This window comes from Aethalodelphis obliquidens, unplaced genomic scaffold, assembly GCF_003676395.1.
Source record: "Aethalodelphis obliquidens isolate GAN/ISIS:26980383/991018 unplaced genomic scaffold, ASM367639v1 scaffold29, whole genome shotgun sequence".
Classification (NCBI taxonomy): Eukaryota; Metazoa; Chordata; class Mammalia; order Artiodactyla; family Delphinidae; genus Aethalodelphis; species Aethalodelphis obliquidens.
In genome coordinates, this window is record NW_020837973.1 from 719,681 (window position 1) to 740,179 (window position 20,499).

The 20,499-nt window shown below is 64.5% G+C and overlaps 1 protein-coding gene across 1 annotated transcript; it reads left to right on the forward strand.

Annotated features, from left to right (window-relative positions):
- The first annotated feature begins 1,029 nt into the window (after positions 1 to 1,029).
- On the forward strand, positions 1,030 to 19,971 carry LOC113630179 (sodium-dependent neutral amino acid transporter B(0)AT3-like). The gene is given in 20 exon segments (XM_027125371.1): positions 1,030 to 1,498; positions 6,279 to 6,305; positions 6,308 to 6,376; positions 6,379 to 6,409; positions 7,317 to 7,406; positions 7,408 to 7,471; positions 7,992 to 8,159; positions 10,145 to 10,252; positions 11,074 to 11,180; positions 11,820 to 11,963; positions 13,308 to 13,417; positions 13,420 to 13,463; positions 13,969 to 14,012; positions 14,060 to 14,258; positions 14,487 to 14,623; positions 15,749 to 15,789; positions 15,792 to 15,884; positions 15,887 to 15,909; positions 16,024 to 16,174; positions 16,786 to 19,971. Coding segments are annotated over 20 exon segments (2,511 nt in total). The 5' UTR covers positions 1,030 to 1,338; the 3' UTR covers positions 17,487 to 19,971.
- The last annotated feature ends 528 nt before the right edge of the window (positions 19,972 to 20,499 follow it).

Consider the following 20,499-nt stretch of genomic DNA (forward strand, 5'->3'; position numbering starts at 1 on the left):
CCTCCCCTCCCCCTCCCCCCACTGCTTTCCGTCTTCTCTGATTCTCCCTTTTCTCACTTTTTCCCATCCCAAAAAGGGATGTCTAAAAAATGTGTCCTCTGGGGCCTGCGTTTCCGGGACCCCCACGTTTGGCCTTGGCTGCCCGGCTGCAAGCCCGCCGTCCAGGAAACAGAAGATTATGGACGTAGGGCCCGGGCCTGTCCTAGTGGAAGCGTCTGCTGGGTCGGGGCGAACGCGTCCAGGGGGCCCCAGGGGGAGGCTTAGGCTGAATCCGCCGTGACAGCTCACTACCTCTCCAGCCCGCAGGCAGGAGGTGCTCCGAGGTAAGGCAAGGGCTCACGTGTCCCCCCAGCCTGGCCAAGCCCCCTCCCCTGCGCCCTGGTGTCACCCTCCCACCCCAGGAGCCCCCTGAGGATCCAGGCCCCCACTCCCTCCACGACCCCTGTGGCTAATGGTGGGCTCACACCCAGCGTGCATTCCTGGGCACCGGGGTGCCAGTGGATGCAGAGGGGAGGGCTGATCTTCTGGAACTTACCTGGGCATCCTCAGAACAGGAGCACTGGGAACCAGAGGGAAAGTTCACGTTCAGACAGTCTGAGAAGTTTGGAAATCGCTTTGGAAGATAAATGCGGCTTAAAAATAAACACGGCCCAGGCCCGGCAGCCCTGCCCGGGCGCTGGCCCCACGTCCGCACAGAGCTGTGTGCAGGTGTTCATCTCAGCTACTGCTCACAGCCCCACCCGCTCAGTGCGCAGCGGACACGGAGCCCCAGGGCCGTACTACACCCCTCCTGGTGGGTCTCCAGAGACTGAGGCCAACCCCACGGTCACACGGTTTATACAGGGTGCCTGAGATGACGAATCTATAGCGATGCAGTGCAGATGCAGGCCGCCAGGGGTGCGGCCACACAGGGGACAGAGGGACCCTCGGGGACGGACATGTCCGCTGTGGCGTTGGCGAGATGTTTGCAGGACGTCTCCACTGGGGGGCTGGGAGCGTGGGCACTTGGTACTGCTCCTCACGGCAACGTGCAAGTCTGCAATTATCTCACGAAGTTAATTAAAAGTAAAATTTTATAAAAACAACTAAAGGTGCCCCAGCCTTGGAATCCTTGAGGTCCTCGTGCTGGTGGTGGCAGCAGCTGTGGGCTGTTGGCATCGGGCGGGAGCCAGCGGGGGGCGGGAGCACGCAGTTGTGGCGGGCGGGGGGTTGTTACCAATTAACCGGCTCCACTGGTTTTCCTCTAAATCATGAAAAATCACACCTGCAGGGGAGCCGGCTTGCGGCTTCCCATCCCCAGTGGAGGCCCCGGGCTGCGGCCAGGAGCAGGTGGTGGGCATGGCGGGCACGCTGGAGCCGGACCCACCTGTGGAAGCTGGTGGGGACGAGCGGCCCAAGTGGGACAACAAGCTCCAGTGCCGCCTGAGCTGCGTCGGGTTTGCCGTGGGCCTGGGCAACCTCTGGAGGTCCCCGTACCTGTGCCAGACCTACGGGGGAGGTGAGCCGCGCACCCTCCACATCCGTCCCCACCCGCGGCCTCCAGGGTGTTAGGGACCTGCCGCCCCCGGGGGATTTGTCCCTCTGAGGCCCGGTGGCCTCAGGTTTGCGGTGCTGTTCACTAGGCTGCCCGTCCGGGCTTGCGGCGGTCAGGGCCCAGGCCCCCTCTGCAGGCGCTGCGGCCTTGCTGACAGCGCCCCAGAGCGCGAGCGCAGGGCTCTGCTCGGGGTCCCAGCAGCAGAGCCCATGGGCTGGAGCCCGAGAGGCTCGGCTGGGCTGCTTCTCGCTCGAGGGCCTTCTCTCGGTGTCACGCTTGCTCTTGGGGACATGAGGCCGCAGGCTGGCCGGACCACTGCCTTTGGGGACGGACGTGGCCCGTTTTGTCCCCAGGCTCAGGGCGGGGGTTTTCAGGCAGGCTCGTCCTCATGTGGGTTCTGAACTGAGGCTCCTCTGCCCCTGCGAGACCGGCGGTTCCCCAGCACCTGCAGACCTTCCCGCCTGAGTTGGTCTCTGGTGGGAAATTTGGGGCGTGTCTCTTTCAGGGCCCAGGAGACGGGAAAGGCTGAGCTGGTGACACTCACGCCCCGTCTTCTGGTCACGGGGAGGCATCCTTGCCCTTTCAGGGGTGGACAGCCAGCCCTCCTCGCGAGATGGGGGGCAGTGGACGGTGGGCAAGCAGACCTCACGTGAGCGCCGCCTGCCGGCTTCCTGGTCACAAGGACGCTGCGTCTTTATAAAGTCTTTGTTTCCTGATTGTGAGACGATACAGGGCATGCAGGAGAGTTTGAAAGTGCAGGTACCCCTGTAACAGCTGCCCCAGAGATGCCAGAGCTCCCGCGGTTTGGGGTCGGGCGGGCGCCTGGGCCCCGGGTCTCCTGGCCAGCGCCTCTCTGATGCGGGCCCCTCGGGAACTGCAGAAGCACAGGCGGCAGACCCGACCCGGGGCTCGCGGGGGCCTCTCGGCGCCCTTTGCGTCAGGTCAGGGCCTCGGCGACGCTCCGTACGCAGGGGATCTGACGTCTGCAAACGTTTCACTGCCCACAACCTTACTCGCTGTTCAGAGCTGCCGGAGCCGGGGGCCTGGGAAGCCCTTTCCTGCGAGGTCCGTCTCCCCGCGGTCCAGACAGTGAGGCCCTCGGGGCGGCCGCGCCAGGGCTTTGAGACACTCCTGTCGCCTCTGTTTTCAGACGTGGAAGCTCTCGCTGCAGCGTCGTGAGATACTTAAGCTTCTCACGCTGCGAGAGGCCCTTTTCTCCTGCCCTGAGCACCTCTGCTGACTCCCAAGATGAGGGAGAGGCAAGAAGCAGACGGTGCCTCACCCCGACTTGCACAGACTCCCCACCCCAGTGTTCTGCCCCCGCTCTGGAAGCGTCAGGCAACGCTGGGACAGAACTGAGCAGAGCATCCAGACAGAGATGGCCAGGGATCCTGTCACACAGACGCCACTCCGCAGCGAGCTGTTCTTTAAGTCAGACGACGGTAGAGGCACAAAGGCCCGGCGGTGACTCCGGCCGCCGACCGCGGGGCTCCGACACGGGCTGCGGCTCGGGGTTCACCCCAGGGAGACACACGGACGGGGTCCCCCATCGAGAGGCTGCGATTTCTGCCCGCCCGGACTTCCGTGTCCCTGGAGGTCTGCGGACTCTGGCACCGGAAGCGGCACAGTTAAGTCGTGCGGGCTTTTAAGGAGCCCTGGCGTCCAGCGGTGATCCTCTCGGCTTGCGCTTCCTTCAGACGCCTTTGCCGTCACTCTTCTGCGTGAACCAGAGACACAGAGGCACCAGCCCGGGTGTCTGGCCTGGTGTCGACTGTCTAGGTGGGTTTGGGAAGCAGTCCCCCCAGCGACGCGTCACCCCTCCACACACGCACACACACACAGCGTGTCACTCTCCTTTCTGTCCTCGTGTGATTCTCTCCGTAAAGATCTTAGGCAACCCGGGCTATTGGTGCTGTTCCGACCGGAACCTTCTTTTTCCCCACAGTTTCTTAGCGGATTGGCCTGGTGTGTGCTGCACCCAGCACCCCCGGGCTGGTGGAGCGCGGGGTGAGGGGGGGGCTCTCCGAGATCCACCAGCGGGCTGCCGTGCACAGCGGGCCCCCCCGACGGGGCTGCATGCTCCACGTCACCAGCTCGTTGGAGCCCCTTCTGCTCTCAGGGCTGTGGCACAAAATGTGTGAGGTTTTCCCCACACCGACCGGGTCTCCAGTTCTCAGTGGACACCGACGGGGTGCCCCACAACCTCACCCCACCCTGACACCGCCTGACCCCACAGGCCAAGGGCTCACCCACAAGATGCCCCCCTCAGATGCCAATCTGGAGCAGCGGGTCCCCAGGTGACCCACAGCTTCTGTCCAACTTGGCTACAAATTCAAGGGGTCCCACGACCCCTCCTAAGGCTCAATAATTGGCTAGAATGGCCCCCAGGACTCAGGAAAACACTTAGGCTCACAGGTTACACAACTCAGAATCGCCACATGGAAGAGGCGTGAAGGGCGAGGCGCAGGGAGGGGCACGGAGACCCCGCCTCCGCAGGGGCCACCTTCCTGTGCCTTGAGTGTCACCCACTCAGAAGCCCCGCCGGGCAGGGTTTTCGATGGGACCCCTGGCCACTGACTGGGGATTAACTCGGTCTCCCTGGTGGGCGTGGTCAGGGCCTCTGGCCACCGGCTCCATCCTCCAGGGGTTATACCTCATTGGCATGAGCCCAGGTAAGGTTAAAGGGCTTCTCACGGACCGCAGATGCTGCTTCTCTCTCCCGTCACCCGCGAGACGCTGAGGGTCTTGGGAGCTCTGAGCTCCGAAATGCATTTCTTTTCGGGATGAGGACCAAATACGCTTGTCTTACTTCATCCCAGCATCACGGATCTTGTGGACTCTGCGCTGAGGTCCACCTGATGGTGGACCAACTCTCCTCCCTCCTTCAGATCTAGTAGAAATGAACTTACTGTGTGAGCTGAGGGAGGCAGGTGCCCACGCTGGACGTGGAGCCCTCTGCGCCCCGCCCCCAGCGCCCCAGCCTGGTTTGCGATCTGAGTTCCTGTCCCCATGGCAGTCCCGTTGGGGTTGAGAGGCATCGGATGCACAGGGTGGACGCTGCTCCCCACGTGGTCACAGAAATGCCTCTTGTTCCCTTCTCCCCCAGTGCGGCGACTCAGCCCCAGGAGAAACCCCCGCCCTCCCCGGATATTTCCTCTGGGTGGGCCCAGTCATGCTGACCTCAGTCACCCCTAAGGCCCCCTCCTGGGCCCGTCCGGCCGGGGTTTCCCCCTCAGAGCAGGGGGGAGGGGGAAGGGGGCCAAGGTCTGGTTAGCCCGGAGGCTGCAGCCCTTCCTAGACAGCGGGTCATGTACCTAGGACTCGGTCCCTGCCCGTGTGGCCATTCCACGTCAGTCCTCGCCACGCTGCAGCCGTGCGGCCCGAGGCCTAAGGGTGGCTGGGAGGCCCGCCTGCAGGAGACCCCACAGTGCAGCGTGGAGACGGGGTGGGCAGGGAGGAGGGGCCCTCCGTCTGTGCCCCGGGCCCTGGCCCTGTGACCGGCCCCTCCCCCCAGGGGCTCCCTGGGTGACCTGGGTTTTGTCCACACCCGTCTAGCTCCGAGTCCCAGCCCACAGATGCCCTCGCACCCCGGGGGCGTCCGGCGCCTCCACTGAGGCTGAGTCCTTCGAGTTTAACTTTCTCCTCTAATGCGGCTGCTACGCAGAAGACACTGATAAGCACTGTTTGCCCCAAGCGCTGGCCCTGGAGTCCCGTCAGAGGCCAACGTGGGCTGAGGGCTCCGTGGCCACCTGCTCCCTCCAGGGCCCCAACTCAGCCTCCAAACACCGGATTGTGACACGAAAAGCCAGACGGAGGCTGTGCTGGTGAAGAACACAGGGGCCTGTGGGGCGTGCAAGTGGCTCTTGGAAGCTGAATCCAGGCTTCCTGCAGACAGTGTGGGGAGGACGCAGCCGACCGACCTCGTTGGCCAGGGGCTGACGCTGAGCCGCTCCGTGGGGTCACCTAGACCTGTGCGGGGGCTGGGGGCAGCTGCCGTCGGTCCTGGAGCATCGACGTGCCCACACATGCCGGTCTGAAGCGCGCGGCTGGCGGGGACCCGGAGGGAAGGGCCCTCAGGCGAGACGCCAACATCGCCGACTCCGTGCTGGGGAGTTAGTGGCCCTCCCGACAGCGTGGGAGCATCCAGTGGGGAACCGGGGTCTCCCCAGCAGGCCTGGCAGGTCTGTGGGTTCGGGGAGGCCAGGCCCTGCCACCTCGCGGCACCCACCTTGTCCACGGGGGCACACGGCGCAGAAGGGCCGCCGCCATCTCTGCCTGCCCTTCCCTCGGGCTCTGGCATCGGTCAGTGCGTGCTCCGTCCTGGGGGCCTCAGCGACCTTTTCTGCCACCGCTGGGTCCACATCCCAGCGTCTGGACTGGGGTGAAGGGTTAAAGAGACAGGTTCCTGCGCCAACTCAGGGCGAAGCTTGGGAGACCGTCTGGGGTGTCTCCTACTCCGAGGCTCCACGTGAGCAGACCGGCTCCCCGACTCAGGAGCCCCGGAACCAGGGGTCACAGGGCCTCAGGGAGAACAACGCAGCCTGTCCGTGGATGAAAACCACCAATAAAGCACCAGATGGTGGGGTGACACCAAGTCATTTAAAACAATGGCAACCCCCTGACATGGGGGTCCCCTATCCTCCCCTCGGGCAGCCACAAGCGCTTCTCCCTCACCCGTGTCGTCCTCTGGCCCGAGGCCTGGCCGGGCAGACGGCGCCGCTGGCTGACCGCCGCCTCTTTTCAGACACCTTCCTCATCCCCTACCTCATCGCCCGGCCTTCGAGGGCAGCCGCTTCCACATCGAGCTCACCATTGGCCAGCGCCTGCGCAGGGGCAGCCTCGGGTGTGGATGGCCATCTCGCCCTACCTGGGCACCTCTCTGCTGGGGCAGCGGGGCGGGGGGCTGCATTTACGAGTGCCATGCGCGTTTCATGGGTGTTTGATCATCACTCCAGTGCATATCCAGTGGTTTTGAACCTGCAGACACGGGAGGTGCCCTGATGTAAGGACGCAGGGGCCTGGGCAGCGGCGTCCCTGTGGGAGGACTGGATGCCGGGTGTGGTGGCAGAGGCGGCGGGCCGGCCCCGGCGCAGCAGCAGGCTGTCCCGTATCGCCCAGCTCACGCGTGCAGAGTGCTGAGCCCGCCTATCCCCAAAGCTCAGGCGCCAGGGGAGACCAGGCGAGGGCAGGCCCAGCTCCCCGTGTACCCTCGAGGCGGGCGCTGCACTAAGGGAAGCTCAGGCGCCAGGGGAGGCCAGGCGAGGGCAGACCCAGCTCCCCACGTACCCTCGAGGCGGGCGCTGCACTAAGGGAAGCTCAGGCGCCAGGGGAGACCAGGCGAGGGCAGACCCAGCTCCCCGTGGCCAGGGGAGACCAGGCGAGGGCAGGCCCAGCTCCCCGTGTACCCTCGAGGCGGGTGCCACACTAAGGGATCCGAGCACCACCGTCCAGGCCTGTGACACACCTGGTGGCTGCAGGCCATCTGAAAGCCCCACCTGGAAGCAGCCTGAGGCTGGTGGAGAGCCAAACGCGGCCCAGCCCGGAGAGCACCACGTGGCCGGGAAGGTGACGGGTTGCCCGCGGGCGGACGCAGCCAGCTGCAGGCCAGCGGGCAGACAGTGGGAGCCCTTTGGGGCGATGTAGGGAGCAGAACTGTGGGATGTGCTTGAGGACGGTCTGCAACGGGGCAGCCAGGAGGGGGACGCTGACCGTGGCTGGAGCCCGCAGGGCTCAGCGGCTTCGTCACATCTGTCCTGGCCGGCACGCGCTGCGACGCGGTCCTGGCCGGCATGCGCTGCGACGTGGTCCTGGCCAGCATGCACTGCGACACGGTCCTGGCATGGGTGCTGTGGTACCTCCCCAGCTCCTCCCAACCCGCTGCCCTGCAGTGCCTGCCCGCTGGACCTCAACCACACGGGCACTGCTCTCGGGGGGGAAGCCCAGCCTCGGCCGACACCTTGAGACCGGGTCTCGTTACCCCTGCTGTTGCCTGCTCACTGCGGGACCCAGGGCCCCGGACGCCCTGTTCCTTCACTGAGGAGCACCCAGGCCCTCGCAGCTGCTCATGTGCTTGGCGACAGCAGGGTGAGGCACAGGCGCTGCGCTCCCTGAACTAAGTCCTTAGGTGGAGACCCCAGCCAAGGGCGTCATCGGGGGACACCTCCCAGATGTGGGAAACAGTCATGGTTTTCAAGCTCGCTCGTCAAGCTGGGTTGATCTCTTTCCCTTCCTGCCTCTGGCTGATGGAAACTTGTGCTCGGCACGTGCTGGACGAGGCTGGCCCTGGGTGCTCAGGCCAAGGGGCTGGGCTGGGAGGCTCCCCGTGTCGGCCACAGAGGCCACTGGCAGTTAGCCTCCCTGCCCCTCACTCAGGGTGGCAGCGGTCCCGCCCGGTGTGCCCAGGTCATCTGCAGGCTATGGCCAGCCCATGACTGCACGGGCTGGCTACAGGCTGGAGTGCCGGGACAGCAGCGCTGTGAGCCTCTTCCGGTACCGGCAGACACTAAACGTCACGGCCGACACCAACGACAGTGGCTCTGTCCAGTGCTGGCTGCGGGTCTGCTTGACGGCCTCCTGGGCCATGGTGTACCTGTGTGTCATCAGAGGCACTGAGACCACTGGGAAGGTGAGAGCCCACACGCCAGACCCCGCTCCCACCAGCCCCAGAGGACCCCTCCCCATTTCCACCATTGCTGGACTCTGGGGTTCAGAGGCTCGGCGAGGAGGGGCGCAACTTCAGCTCTGTCACGTGTCCCCGGAGAACTGAGGCCTTTGTCACCGTGAGGTGAAGCTCCTTAGCCTGGCGACCGTCGGCTCCAAGTGCACTGGGATGTTAGAGGAGCTGCCCCAGCCTTTGCTGACTAAGTCAACATAGTGCACTGTTTCCAATTTTTTTCTTTTCATCCCTCTGGGCCTTTTTGTTTGAGGTGTCATTCTTGTAGACAGCATGTAGGTGGTCTTGTTTTTTATCCAGTCTGACAATCCCTGCCTTTTTTTTTTTTTTTTAATTGGCTGCGTTGGGTCTTTGTTGCTGCATGTGGGCTTTCTCTAGTTGCCGCGAGTGGGGGCTACTCTTCCTTGAGGTGCGTGGGCCTCTCATTGCGGGGGCTTCTCTCGTTGCAGAGCGCGGGCTCTAGGTGCGCGGGCTTCAGTAGTTGCGGCGCACAGGCTCAGTAGTTGTGGCTCACAGGTTTAGTTGCTCCGCGGCATGTGGGATCTTCCCGGACCAGGGCTCGAACCCGTGCCCCTGCATCGGCAGGCGGATTCTTAACCGCTGCGCCACCAGGGAAGCCCCCCTGCCTTTTTTATCTGGTTTGGTTTAGCTTGTCATCTCGTACTTCTTTCCTGCTTGTCCCCTCTGTTCTGTGCTCCTGTTTCACTCTTCTGCTGAATATTTTTTGATCCCACTCTATGTGCTTTGCTCATTAGTAGCAACTCGGTGGTTGAATCCGGGGTTGCAGCATCATGGTCTGTCTCCAGGCAACGCTGTGCCACTGCACAGAGGAAGCTCTCAGCGTCACCCTCCCTCCCCACAGTGCCCACACTGTTGTCATACATTTGACTTGCAATGTGTTATAAGCAGCAAGCTCATTCTCAGCACTTTTTTTTTTTTTTTTTTTGGCTGCCCTGCACGGCTTGTGGGATCTTCGTTCCATGACCAAAGTGCCAAGTCTAACCACTAGACCGCCAGGAAACTCCTGCATTCTCAGCATTTTTGTTTCAAACAGGATTATCTTTTAAAGAGACGTAGACAATGAGAAAAAACATACTGATTGCTACCTGGTCTCCACGCAATAAGGACCAGGGGAGCCGGAGCCTAAGCCCCCAAGCCTGCCTCTCAAGCTGCACCCAGCACAGAGCTTCCCGCCCTCTCTTCCTTCGGGGCTTGGATAAGTCTACTATGTTATATGTCTGTCCTTTGAACGCCTGTGGCGCAATCCTGTGCATTTCCCAGGTCTCCCGATCCGTGGTCACGGGGGTTTGCAGGTCCGGGTGCGCGTGTGTGCCTGTGCTCTTCCTCGGTTACCATGTGAGGGTGATGGTGACTCTCCCGTGAGGGGCTCCAAGCTTGACGGGCCTGGAAGTTCGGAAGCAGCCGTCAGTCGCAACAAGCCAGCCAGAGACCCCGAATAATCCTGCCCTGAAAGTCCCTGAAGATGCGCTGGGTAGTTCCCCAGTGTCTGCACTGGGGTCTGGGGGTCAGGAGGGAAGGGCGTCCACTCGCAGATGCCGTGTGTGCAGACCCCTCCTCAACGCTGAAAGAATTGGGGGCTGGTCCTTCTGCGGGAGAAGGTGTGGGCAGGTGTGTGGCCCCAGGGACCCTGAGAAGCGAGCTGGGGGCCTCAGCGTGGAAGGAAGAGGGGCCTGACTGTGGGCGAGGGGGAGTCCGCCCACCCTGGGGAGGCCATCGTCCTCCTCAGCGGGGTCCACGTATGGGCTTCAGGGGGGCCCCCAAACGCCGCAAGCTTGACTGGAGCGCACACCCCACCATCGCCTCCCGGATCCCATGGGTGACGTGGCAGTGGGCCCAAGCATCTCGGTACACCCACCCCTCTCGAGGGTTCACGCGGAACAGACACACTGAGAAGACGGACAGCCGGCCTTTTCCAGGCAATTTTCGTGGCCTCGTTCCCGCACCTGCTCCTCTCGGTTTTCCTCATCAGAGGACTCACCCTGCCTGGGGCGACCGAAGGATGGACCTACCTATTCGCGCCCGACGTAAGTGGGTCCCGAATCCAAGCCCCCAGGGGTCCGGGCTCTGGAAGCACGCGAGCCGGGGCCCCTGCCCAGCCCAGCTCGTCCCAACCCCTGGCTGTGGGAGCAGAGGTGTGGTCACAAGGAGGGGCAGCCTGGGATCCCAGGGGTCAGGTTTGGAGGGGAGGGAGCAGAGGAGGACTCGGTCTGGAACATGGGGACCGCTATGAAATGGGGGTTCAGGGGGGAGGCCGGCTGGGGACCCACACGTCCCACCCCTGGGGCCCTCACCCAACAGTGCAGCCCCACCAGGCGAGGACCACTGGGCCGTTCCACAGTCTCCGGGGCCCAGCATCCCCGGGACCCCAGGGGCTGCCCGGCTCACCCCGCAGCCTCCCAGGCAGAGCCCTGCCCGGGGGAGGGACAGGCCCCTGGTACGCAAGCAGGTGGAGGTTTGCCCGGTCTAGCAGCAGAAACATCAGGCACTGTGTGCACGGGGGCCCCATCGGGCCCTCAAATCCTCAGAACCCCGGGCCTGAGGGGAGCAGTACACACCCTGAGTCCGAGCTGCTCAGCCTTGACTCCCAGCCCGAGAGGGCGGTGCGCCTAGCGCTCAGGGCCACACGTCTCGTGTGGCTGGGACCCGGGGGGCCATTACGCATCACGAACAGGCAGCCGGAGTTGGCCATGTCAACTGCTCCTCGCGTGCGGCCCCAAACTCTTCTTAGGGCCTGAGTAGGTGGCACTGCTCGTGGGAGAAGTCCCAGGGGCGCTGGGAACATTCCAGAACAGGAGGCACTGGGCCAGGGCAGCTTGTCTGATCTCGGGCCCCTATCTCCTTGCAGATGCAGGTCCTGCAGAGCCCCCGGGTGTGGCTGGATGCAGCCACCCAGATACTCTTTTCTCTGTCCCTGGCCTTCGGAGGACACATCACTTTTGCAAGTTACAACCCGCCCAGGGAGGGCCGGGCTGGGGGCAGGGAGCCAGGCTTCAGAGAGACACACCACGCATTTCTTTGCCGTGACCTGCGGCCGGGGACGGAGGGTGATCTGGTGTGAGCTTCTGAGAAGAACAGATTGTCAAGATCTGGTAATTACTGAGTCATCCCCCAAGGGCCGGGAGGTTGGGGCCCTCTGGGGCAGCTTCCAGCAAGTTCCGGAGCGGCTGCAGGCAGAGAACCTGGGTCATCAAACCCCGGAACAAGGCCATAACCAGGGGCTGCCTGTGTGTGACGCATGTGGCCATAAACGCAGAAATACTGCCTGTGTCTACCTCCTTGTTACTTAAAATAGACGCCAGGCCCACGCCCCTTTATGGACGGGCTGGCCCTGGCACCAGGCACGACCGCGGGCCAAAAGCCACTCGGCGCCGGCAGTGACGCGCTTAAACCTACCTCCAGGTGGCTGTCCGTGGGGACAGGCGGGGGGGGGGGGGGGCGGGGGGGGGGGGGGGGACCACGGGGTGAGTGTGAGCCGGGCCCCCGGGAGGGTGTCGGCGGGGAGAGGTCGGAGCTGTCCTCAGAGCACAGCAGTGCACCGTGCTCCAGGTCGAGCACAGGCGGCCCCCGGGGGCCCTGATGACACGCGTGTCTGCCCAGGAACAACTGTAAGAGGGACGCGGTGACCATCGCCCTGGTCAACGGCATGACCTCCCTCTGTGTGCCCATTACTGTCTTCTCTGTCCTGGGGTTCAAGGCGGCCAGCGACCACGGGCGCTGACTGGACGGGGGAGCACGGTGCCCTCGGGCTCTGGGGCGAGGCGGCCCTGAGCTCAGCCCCCACGTGGGGATCCCCCAGATGACCTTCTGTTTCCCCAGAGCAGTGGGGTGGAGGGTCCACCCAGAACCTGGAATGGGACCTGACCCAGAAGCAGGGTCCTTGCAGAGATGTCTGGTTAAGGTGAGGTTGTCCTGGACAGGGTGGGTCCCCAATCCAATGGCTGGTGTCCTGATAAGAGACAGAAGGGGGACACACAGACACGGAGGAGAAGGCCGGGTGACCACAGAGGCAGAGGCTGGAGGGACGTGGCCACAAGCCCGGGGACACCTGGGCCCCAGGGGCTAGAAGAGGCAGGAAGGACCCTCTCCTGTAGCCTCCGGAGGGAGCGCAGCCCTGCCCACACCTTGATCTTGGACGGCTGGCTGCAGAGCTGGGAAAGGATGAATCCCTGTTATTTTAAGACTCCCCAGGCTGACGTCGTTTGTCACAACAGCCCCGGGAGCTGATGCTGTTAGAATGCCCCCACCCTTGAAGTTACCACGTTAGACGGACGGCCTGGCGGCCTCCAGATATGGTTTAGCGGTTGGAGCCCGTCAGAGGGGCACAAGCCTGCCCGTTGGGCACTGCTGAACGTCCCCACGGCCCCGGACGGCCAGCGGAACGGTGGCCGTGTCAGCAGAGCGTGGGGGGACGCCTGTCCTGACCCTGCTCGGCTGTGCTGGGGGATGAAGGGCAGCCGCCAGGCGCTCCGGGCACTGCTGAGCAAGTGCGCCTCTTGGAATGTTCCAGAGAGGCTGCAGCGTCACCCCCGCGGGACAGCAGCTCATCCCCGTCTCCTTGTTGCACCTGGGACACTGGACAGCACTTAAACAGCAAAATCACTGACAAAAAGCACAAAGATGCGAAAACCGCGGCCGCAGCCAGCCTGGGAGAGGCTTGTCTACAGCTCTGCAGATGAGAGGGCAGAGCGTCCCGGGGGCCTGGCGGGAACGGGCGCGTCAGCCACTCTGGACACGTCCGCAAATGCCCTCGGGATGGTGTGGGGACTGGATGCAAGGTGACAAGTTCCTTCTAGCGAGCAGGAGAATTCGCAAACGTGGAAGCCCTGTGGAGTCTGAGCCTTGAGCCCTGAGACAGACGTGGAGGCACGAGGAGAGCTGCCCCCCCACAGCCCCACCGCAGCAGCTCTAGGAGCGCCACCCCCAGGGCCATCGGGCCCTTGAGTCGGGGAGGCAGGGAGCGGCAGGTCCATTTGTATCCGGGCCCCGAGGCTGCAGCCTCTGTCCCCCGTGTGTGCACGAGGCCGGGCCTCCCAGGGCCCGCCCCTAGGGCATCTGCTCCCCCCATCGGCCACCCTGCAGAAACATCCGCTGCCTCGTCAACGCCTTCGATCTCCCCGACCAGAGCATCTCCAGGGAGGACTACGCGGCTGCCCTCGCGCACCTTGACTCCACCTGGCCCGAGCGGGTGGCGGGCTCCCCCTGGAGGCCTGCTGCCTGGAGGACTTCCTGGATAAGGTACCGCAGGGGCTGCGGCCAGGCTGCAGGTGGCTGCAGGTGTTGAGCCGGGGTCAGCAGTGAAGGGATCGGGGCTGACCCTGTGCCTTGCTTCTCTGAGCTCCTAGAAAACCCCACGGCCTAAATGCAGCAGGTCTGACGGGCCCTGCCCAGCAGTCGGGGATCCAGGCTGACCCGAGAGTGGGAGTTGTGGGTGCCCAGAGCCGAGGGAGAGGGGCCTGAGCGTAGCCACGGAGCCAGGCTGTGCCTGGAGGAGACACGCACGGGGCCAGCTGATGCGGGACAGGGACAGCAGGCCGGGGGCAGTCGGGGGGCAGGACCTTGGGACAGTGGTCGGATGGGCTCCTGAGCCCAAGGCCCCCAGGCCCCACGGCGCCTGCTGCAGGGGGTTTAGGGGCACAGGCCCCCTTCCTTCAGAGGCGCACCTGTGGTTTGTTGTAAACAGCCCGACGCAGGAGGGGGCTGGTGCGCACGCGTGCCCCGGTGCGGATGCGCCGCGTTGCAGAGCGCCCCGGGCACAGGCCTGGCCTCCGTCGTCGTCACGCAGGTGCCCCCACGTGCCGGGCACAGGCCTGGCCTCCGTCGTCATCACGCAGGCGCCCCCACGTGCCGGGGGCCCCCGTTTGGGCCATGCTCTTCTCAGTGATGCTGTTCAGCCTGGGCCTGACGTCCACGCTCAGGAACACGGAAAGCGTCGTCACACCACTCCTGGACTTGAAGGCCACGCCCAGATGGGTCCCCAAGGAGGCCCTCCCTGCAGGGCTTGTCCTCACTGCCCTGCTGCCTCTACCCTCTGTCCACTCTGCCCGATGTCCATGAGGGCTCGAGGGCCCTGACCCCGCAGCGCTGGCTCAGTGCCTCAAGGATCGTCACAGGGGAGCTGAGGCTCAGGGAGGGGACCCCGTCCCACACTGCCCACGGAGGTCACTCCATCCGAGCACGTCCTCCAGCTCCCTAGGTGCAGGGGGACATGCTGGGGGGAGTGGACAAGGGGAGACGCCTGAACATGGGGGCTGGGTCCAGGGCTGGCCCGCCTGCTTCACGCTGCGGGCGGGAAACTACTGGCTCGAGACCTTTGACCGCTACGTCACTTCCCTGGACCTGAACCTCTTCACGTTCTCCGAGGTGGCTGGTGTCATTTATGTTTATGGGATGAAACGGTGAGTCAGCTTCCAGGGGTCCCGCCCCTCTGCTCCAAGCGTCCCCAAGTACACACGTGTGGGCATCGGGCAGCCGGTCTCCTGGACAGCTGCGGGATGACACGGACCATCTGAGTTCCCTCCCCAAACAAACCCGTCCACAGATGCACCCCTGGGACCCACCCGCCGGGCTGTGGGGACGCTAGAGACAAAACGACCAGTCCCCAGCCACGCGGGGGGACTCCTAAAGTCCAAGGACAGGTGGACACCCAGGGTTCCAAGCCCCACCGTCCTGGAGGCCTCTGAGGAGGCCCCACACTGGTCCTGCCCATCCACACCTGGCCCGGGCCTGCGGCGCACCTGTCACTCACACCTGCACTCACATCTGTCTCCCTCATGGCCACTCACGCCTGGACTCACACCTGTCACCCTGACCGTAGCCCTGCCCAGATGACCCTGGACGTTGTGCCTCTAGGAGATCTGAGAGGCCCCAAATGCCAGGGCCTCCATGCTGCTCTGTGGGCACTGGGACAGCAGGCTTGTCCCCAGAGGGATGCTGCCCGCCTCGCGACACCGGAGTAAGAGGCAGTGGTCCGTGGTGATGAGGGGGGAACAGTGAGGCCCTGGACTCAACGGGTTGTGGGTCTCAGAAGGGGACCCTCAGGAGCCGTGAGGAGTGGCCTGGGGGGGGGACAGGAAGGGGAGGGGCCCCAGGAGGGTGGGCTCCTGGGTGGCTGATACCTCCTCCTGGGTCTGCAGCGGCTGCTGCACATCCTGGGCTTCCGTCCCCATCCTGGGGGCCCGGGTCAGGTGCCGCCTTCCCTCCCACAGCGGGCCGGCAGAGGGTTCTCTACCCCTCACAGAGCCGGAGCTCCCTGCCCCCAGGGCCAAATCCACGGGTCCTGCCGTTCCCTGGGCCAGGCTGACCTGCCCCTCTGGCCTTCCCCACACATTGACCTGGGGTTGGGTCCTCATCAGGACCCCAGAAGTTTGCCTGGTCCGGGGGCCACTCAGGAAGATGTGGGGCAAAGGTCAGAGTGGAGGTGGGGCGGCCCCGTGGGCTCCATCTGTGTGGCAGGACAGAGGCTACTGGTCGAGCGGCTGGGGGATCTGAGCCCGTGGCAGGTCTGAGTGTCTCTGTGGCAGGTTCTGTGACGACATAGCGTGGATGACCGTGCGCGGTCCGGCCTCTACTGGCAGGCGACCTGGAAGGCTGTCAGCCCCCTGCTGCTGCCGACCACCTTTGTGGCCTACATTGCCCTCCTGGCCAGCTCACCCCGGGCTGCGAGGCCTGGAACCCCCAACACGTAGGTCTCTGGGTGGGGGTCCGGGAGCACCGGGGCCACCTCAGACCCGGCCTGGCCCTTCCCTGGCACCTCCGGGGCCCAGGGGACCCTCACGGTGGACATTCGTGCCCTAAGGGCCACGTGGGCTGCTTGTGCTCTGAGACCCCAGATCCCCAGATCCCCGATGTCCCCGGGGGCAACGGTGCCGATTCCAGTGACCTTGGGCAAGGGCCTCCGTCGGTGGCGGGAGGACAGGAGCAGTTTCCAGACTCCGGTGACTTCGCAGGTGCCTGAAGCCCCTCCCACAGGGACGTGGCTTCAGGCCATACTTGCCCAGCGCCGCGGGATGGGCTCTGCAAACGCCCAGCCGGGCCGCAGGCTAGAAACCGCCGCCGAGCCGGTCAGAGCGTGAGCCGCGTGGGCCCGCCGACCTGCCGGCTGTCTGGTGTCTCCGAGCTGCCCTCGCCTGGAGTGCTGAAGCAGCTGCTTTCCAACTCTCCCCAGAAAGGAGCTGCCCCTGAGGACCAGGACGAATGGCGCCACGTTTCTCCAAGAGCGTCTCGTGGCTGTTGTTGTCCTGTTCGCCACAGTGCCTCAGCTTGGGTGGCGGCACTGCCCCCCTTACGGGGGGAGCGCAGTGTCTGACGATGCCCAGCGGATCAGACCCGGCAGCCCCTAGGGGTGTGCGGAGTGGCTGCCTCCAGAACCCGACGCCCCAGATCCCAGGCCCGTCTCAGAGCCAAAACCCTATGAGAGGCTCCGCCAAGCCCCGGGGCTTCCGCTGCCCGAGTCCCCGCTGCCCCAGGGAGCGGGCCCCGGCCGTGGGCCTTTTCCATCCACCCACCCTGGGTGCTTCGTCTCGGGAAGAGGTGGGATGAGCTGCCCCACACAACTCAGCCCCTGTGGCCGAGCGTCCGCCTCGCTGCGTCCGGGAGTGGAGGTGGGGGGGACCTGCCCCCTGTCGATGCCCACCTCGGGGCCTCGTGTCCTGCAGCACAGCTCCCTTCAGGCAGGAGCAGGCCTGCCCGGGCTGGGTGCGGGCCACCTGCGCGCTCCTGTCCTCCCTGCCTGCACTGTGGGTCCCGCTGGCCCCGCTGCTCACCCGGCACAGACAGAAGCGGCAGGACAGGCGTCCTAAGCTGCACGGCGGTGGGGGGGCGGCCGAGGGCGGGGCCGGGTGGCAGGGAGGGCCCTGCCTGTGCCGGAGCCCGACCACGCCAGCACACACTCGCCTGACCCGAGGCCCGCGGTCGCGGCTCCCGACGCTGTCGCGCCCTCCAGACCAGCTCGCGGCACAGCCCAGCGCCGACACTGCAGTCCACGCGCTTCCCCAGATGGGGGACAGCCCGCCGTCTGCCTCCTGGGCCCTGCGGCGGGCCAGGCACTGTACCCGGCGACTCCACGGGCAAACAACTGGGGTGCCGACAGCCAGGCCAGCGGTAGGGGGGCATCTGGGAAGGCCCAGCCACACCCCACAGCCGAGGGGTCTCGTGCCACGCGAGCTTGGGAACCTGCAGGCAGGGCCGATCTCCAAGGAAAAGCAGACTGCGTTCTCTGCCATGAGGCCCCGCCCCATAGAAGTCCCTTTCTTTACCTAGAGCTCTGGAGTCACGGGGAGGGTCTGGTGTGCTGCACGTGACGGGGAATCTCGGGGGTGTGGGTCCGTCTCGACCGATGTTCGGGCCACCCAATGCAGAGACTCGTCACAGAAGCACGGCCCATCCCGCTCTCAAAGGCCAGGGAGCTGCGGCGGGAAAGCCAGCAGCGAGGCCGCCTCTTCCCAGGCTTGGCTCAGAAGCCCTGCCTTTATTCTTACAGACTTTCTCAGTCGAATGTGTCAGGAATGATCAAAAAGGCCGATTATCACGCAGGTTTCGACTGCCTCCAGGGGAAGGCCGTCCTCACTCATGCCCGGTCCTTCCTTCAGACAAGACCTGCCCATTCTCAAGCCCACTCACCTCCACCCGCCCTCCTCCGACAGCCAGAGGTCAGCTCTACGGCGCTGGGCACTGGATACACGGGCTTGCTTCCAGCCCCCAGCCCCGCGGCCTCACTCAAGGAGACCGTGTGTGTCCTTGTATCCTGCTGGGAACACGTCCCGCTAAGCTCCAGTCCCAGGCGGGGCCAACGCTGTCCGTGGTCCTGAACCACCCCCAGCTGACAAGTGCCACGGTGTGGCCAGGCATGCGTGAAGGGGCCCTCCTCGCCCTCGGCAGCCCAGACCCCAGCAAACAGAAGCACGTGCACTACAGCCCACCTAAGAGGAGCTGAGTATTAACGCGGGGTTAACCCAAGAGTGCCCCCAGAGTGAGTCCTAAGCCGCACGGGGAGCCCGGGGCCCGCACGTTGCCCACTCCGTGCCACACTCCGTGGCTCGTGGCCCCTTCCTCCATCAAAAAGCCAACACAGCCGTAAGTCTTCTCAGCCTCCCTCCTCCACGTTCAGGGACCCTGGGCTTCCAGTGGGTCCGCCCAGGGGATCCGGGATCACGTCCCGGCTTCAGGTTAGCTGATTAGTTACAAACTCCACCTGCACCTGTAATGCCCCTTTGCCACGTCCAGTGACGTGGATTCTGGGGTTAGTGTGGCGTCTTTGGGGGTCATTATTCGCCCGCCAGCGCCTGGGGGACTCTGAGCTGCCAGGTCTGGGAAGCCCTCTGCTCTACAGCAAGCTTCACGGGTGAGCATCCCATGGCTGGGCCAGCACACACCAGGGCTATGGCGGTGAGGGGAGCAGAGCCGTGGGGCTGAGGGCCCCCGGGCATCGTCTGTGCCCTGCTTTCACTCCTGCCCCTCGTGCCTTTCACACCTTGGCTTCTCTGGCTGTGCACACATCTGGGGGCACGGGAGTCAGAGGCTCCTTCACCTGCAGTTCAGACCTAGGGAAGCCCAAGAAACTAGACGGTTTTTCTTTGCTTCTCAGAATGTTATTATTTTCACGTTTCACCCTGAGGAGACTCGGTAGTCTGCGTGGTGATTTAAAACAATAGATAAATCAGAGTGAGGTCTTACTCAGTTGCGCCTGACCAGAGCACACGCCCTTCCCAAGGGTTTTACGCTTTAGTAAAATACAAGTGACTTTGAGTAAAACTGGGACAAAATGCATGTAGTAGACAAGGTTCTAGAGGCATGCAGAAGGCAGAAAACTGAGCCATGACTGACCTGTTTCTGGAAATGCCAGAAACAGGTCCAGGGGTGCTGGGAGCCTGTGGTGGCCGGTGGCGGGTCAGTGGGGTGCAGCTGTGGGGTCCAGGTCACCTCCCCCTGCATGGGGAACTCTCTGCTTTGGGCAGCAGGTCAGTCCTTCCCAGCAGGGGCACCGCCAGGCCGGCAGCAGGTGGGTGGGGTCAGTCCCGCACTGATTATTTATGATGCGCTTGTGGACTTGGGTCCATCATAAACGCTCAGTCACTCGGACGCTGCAGCAGTGGCAGTGAACGGGCAACAGCCATAAACCCCGGCAGGCGGCCTGCACTCACGCTCAGCTGATCTGGGCTGTGTTAGCACCGAGCCCGTCCAAGGTACGCTTGACGGCACCTGCCACATCACGTGGACCCATCAGGGCCATCCTGGAAGGAAGCCTCGGGAATTGCTCAAGGTCATCAAAATGCCGCTTTCCAGCCTCCGTGTCGTCCCCGGGCACAGGGCAGAGAGCCGGCCCCCAGGTCACCCCCTGAGCTGCCCCTCCTGCTGTGAGCCCTGCGGGGCTCTGAAGGGCGCAGCCTCAGTGCAGACAGAGCAGGGCAGGCCTGGGCGCTGGCTTCTCCAGGTGGAGGCGCCTCACGGGGACCTGAGGCCGGCTGGACGCGGAGGCGGGGACGCTGACGGGCTGCTGCGAGGGGGCCCGCTCTCACACAAGCCCCCCGGCACCTCAGATCCTCCTGGTGTCGGCTGAGCCGTGTCCCTGCAGCCTCGCCCTTACCCACCTCCTGAGCCCTGACCCTGACGCTGGACCCAGCCAGCCTGTGTCAGCTCCACCCCGGGGGGGTCACGGCATGGAAGACAGCCCCCAGACCAGCCTCCAACTTCCCTGCCCCCCAGCAGCACCAATACCACCTGGAAATAATTTGATTCACATTCCCAGACCTGCTGGGCCGGAAACGTGTGTGTGTGTGTGTGTGTGGGTGGCATCTGTGTGGTCCACCCCCCAGGGGATCACGGAGGCAGCACCTGTGTGGTCTACCCCCCCCCAGGGGACCAGGGGTGGCATCTGTGTGGTTCAACCCCACACCAGGGAGCCCAGGTTGAAATCTGCCCCTTGCCTCCAAGCCCCTGGGCTCCCTGGACAAGCTCTCTGGGGCACTTGGCCATGGCCGGTCAGGGGCTGACCACCGTTCTCCCCGGGTCCTCCACACGGCCCCCCGAGGCACAACCCTTGACCTTGAGCAGAGCCCCATATGCCCTGGCAGTGCAGGGAGGCCCCCGTGCATAAGGAAGACTCCCGTAAAGGCCTTACCCTCGGGGACCCGAGCAGCTCCCCCCACTTCCGGAAGGCCCCGTTCCCAGGCCTATCGTGCTCTTCCCCAGGTGCTGTGCCCGAGCCCGGCTAAGCGGATGTGACAGCACGTGACCAAAGGAGCCCCACCGCGGTCAGCACGCAGGCCACCCAGAT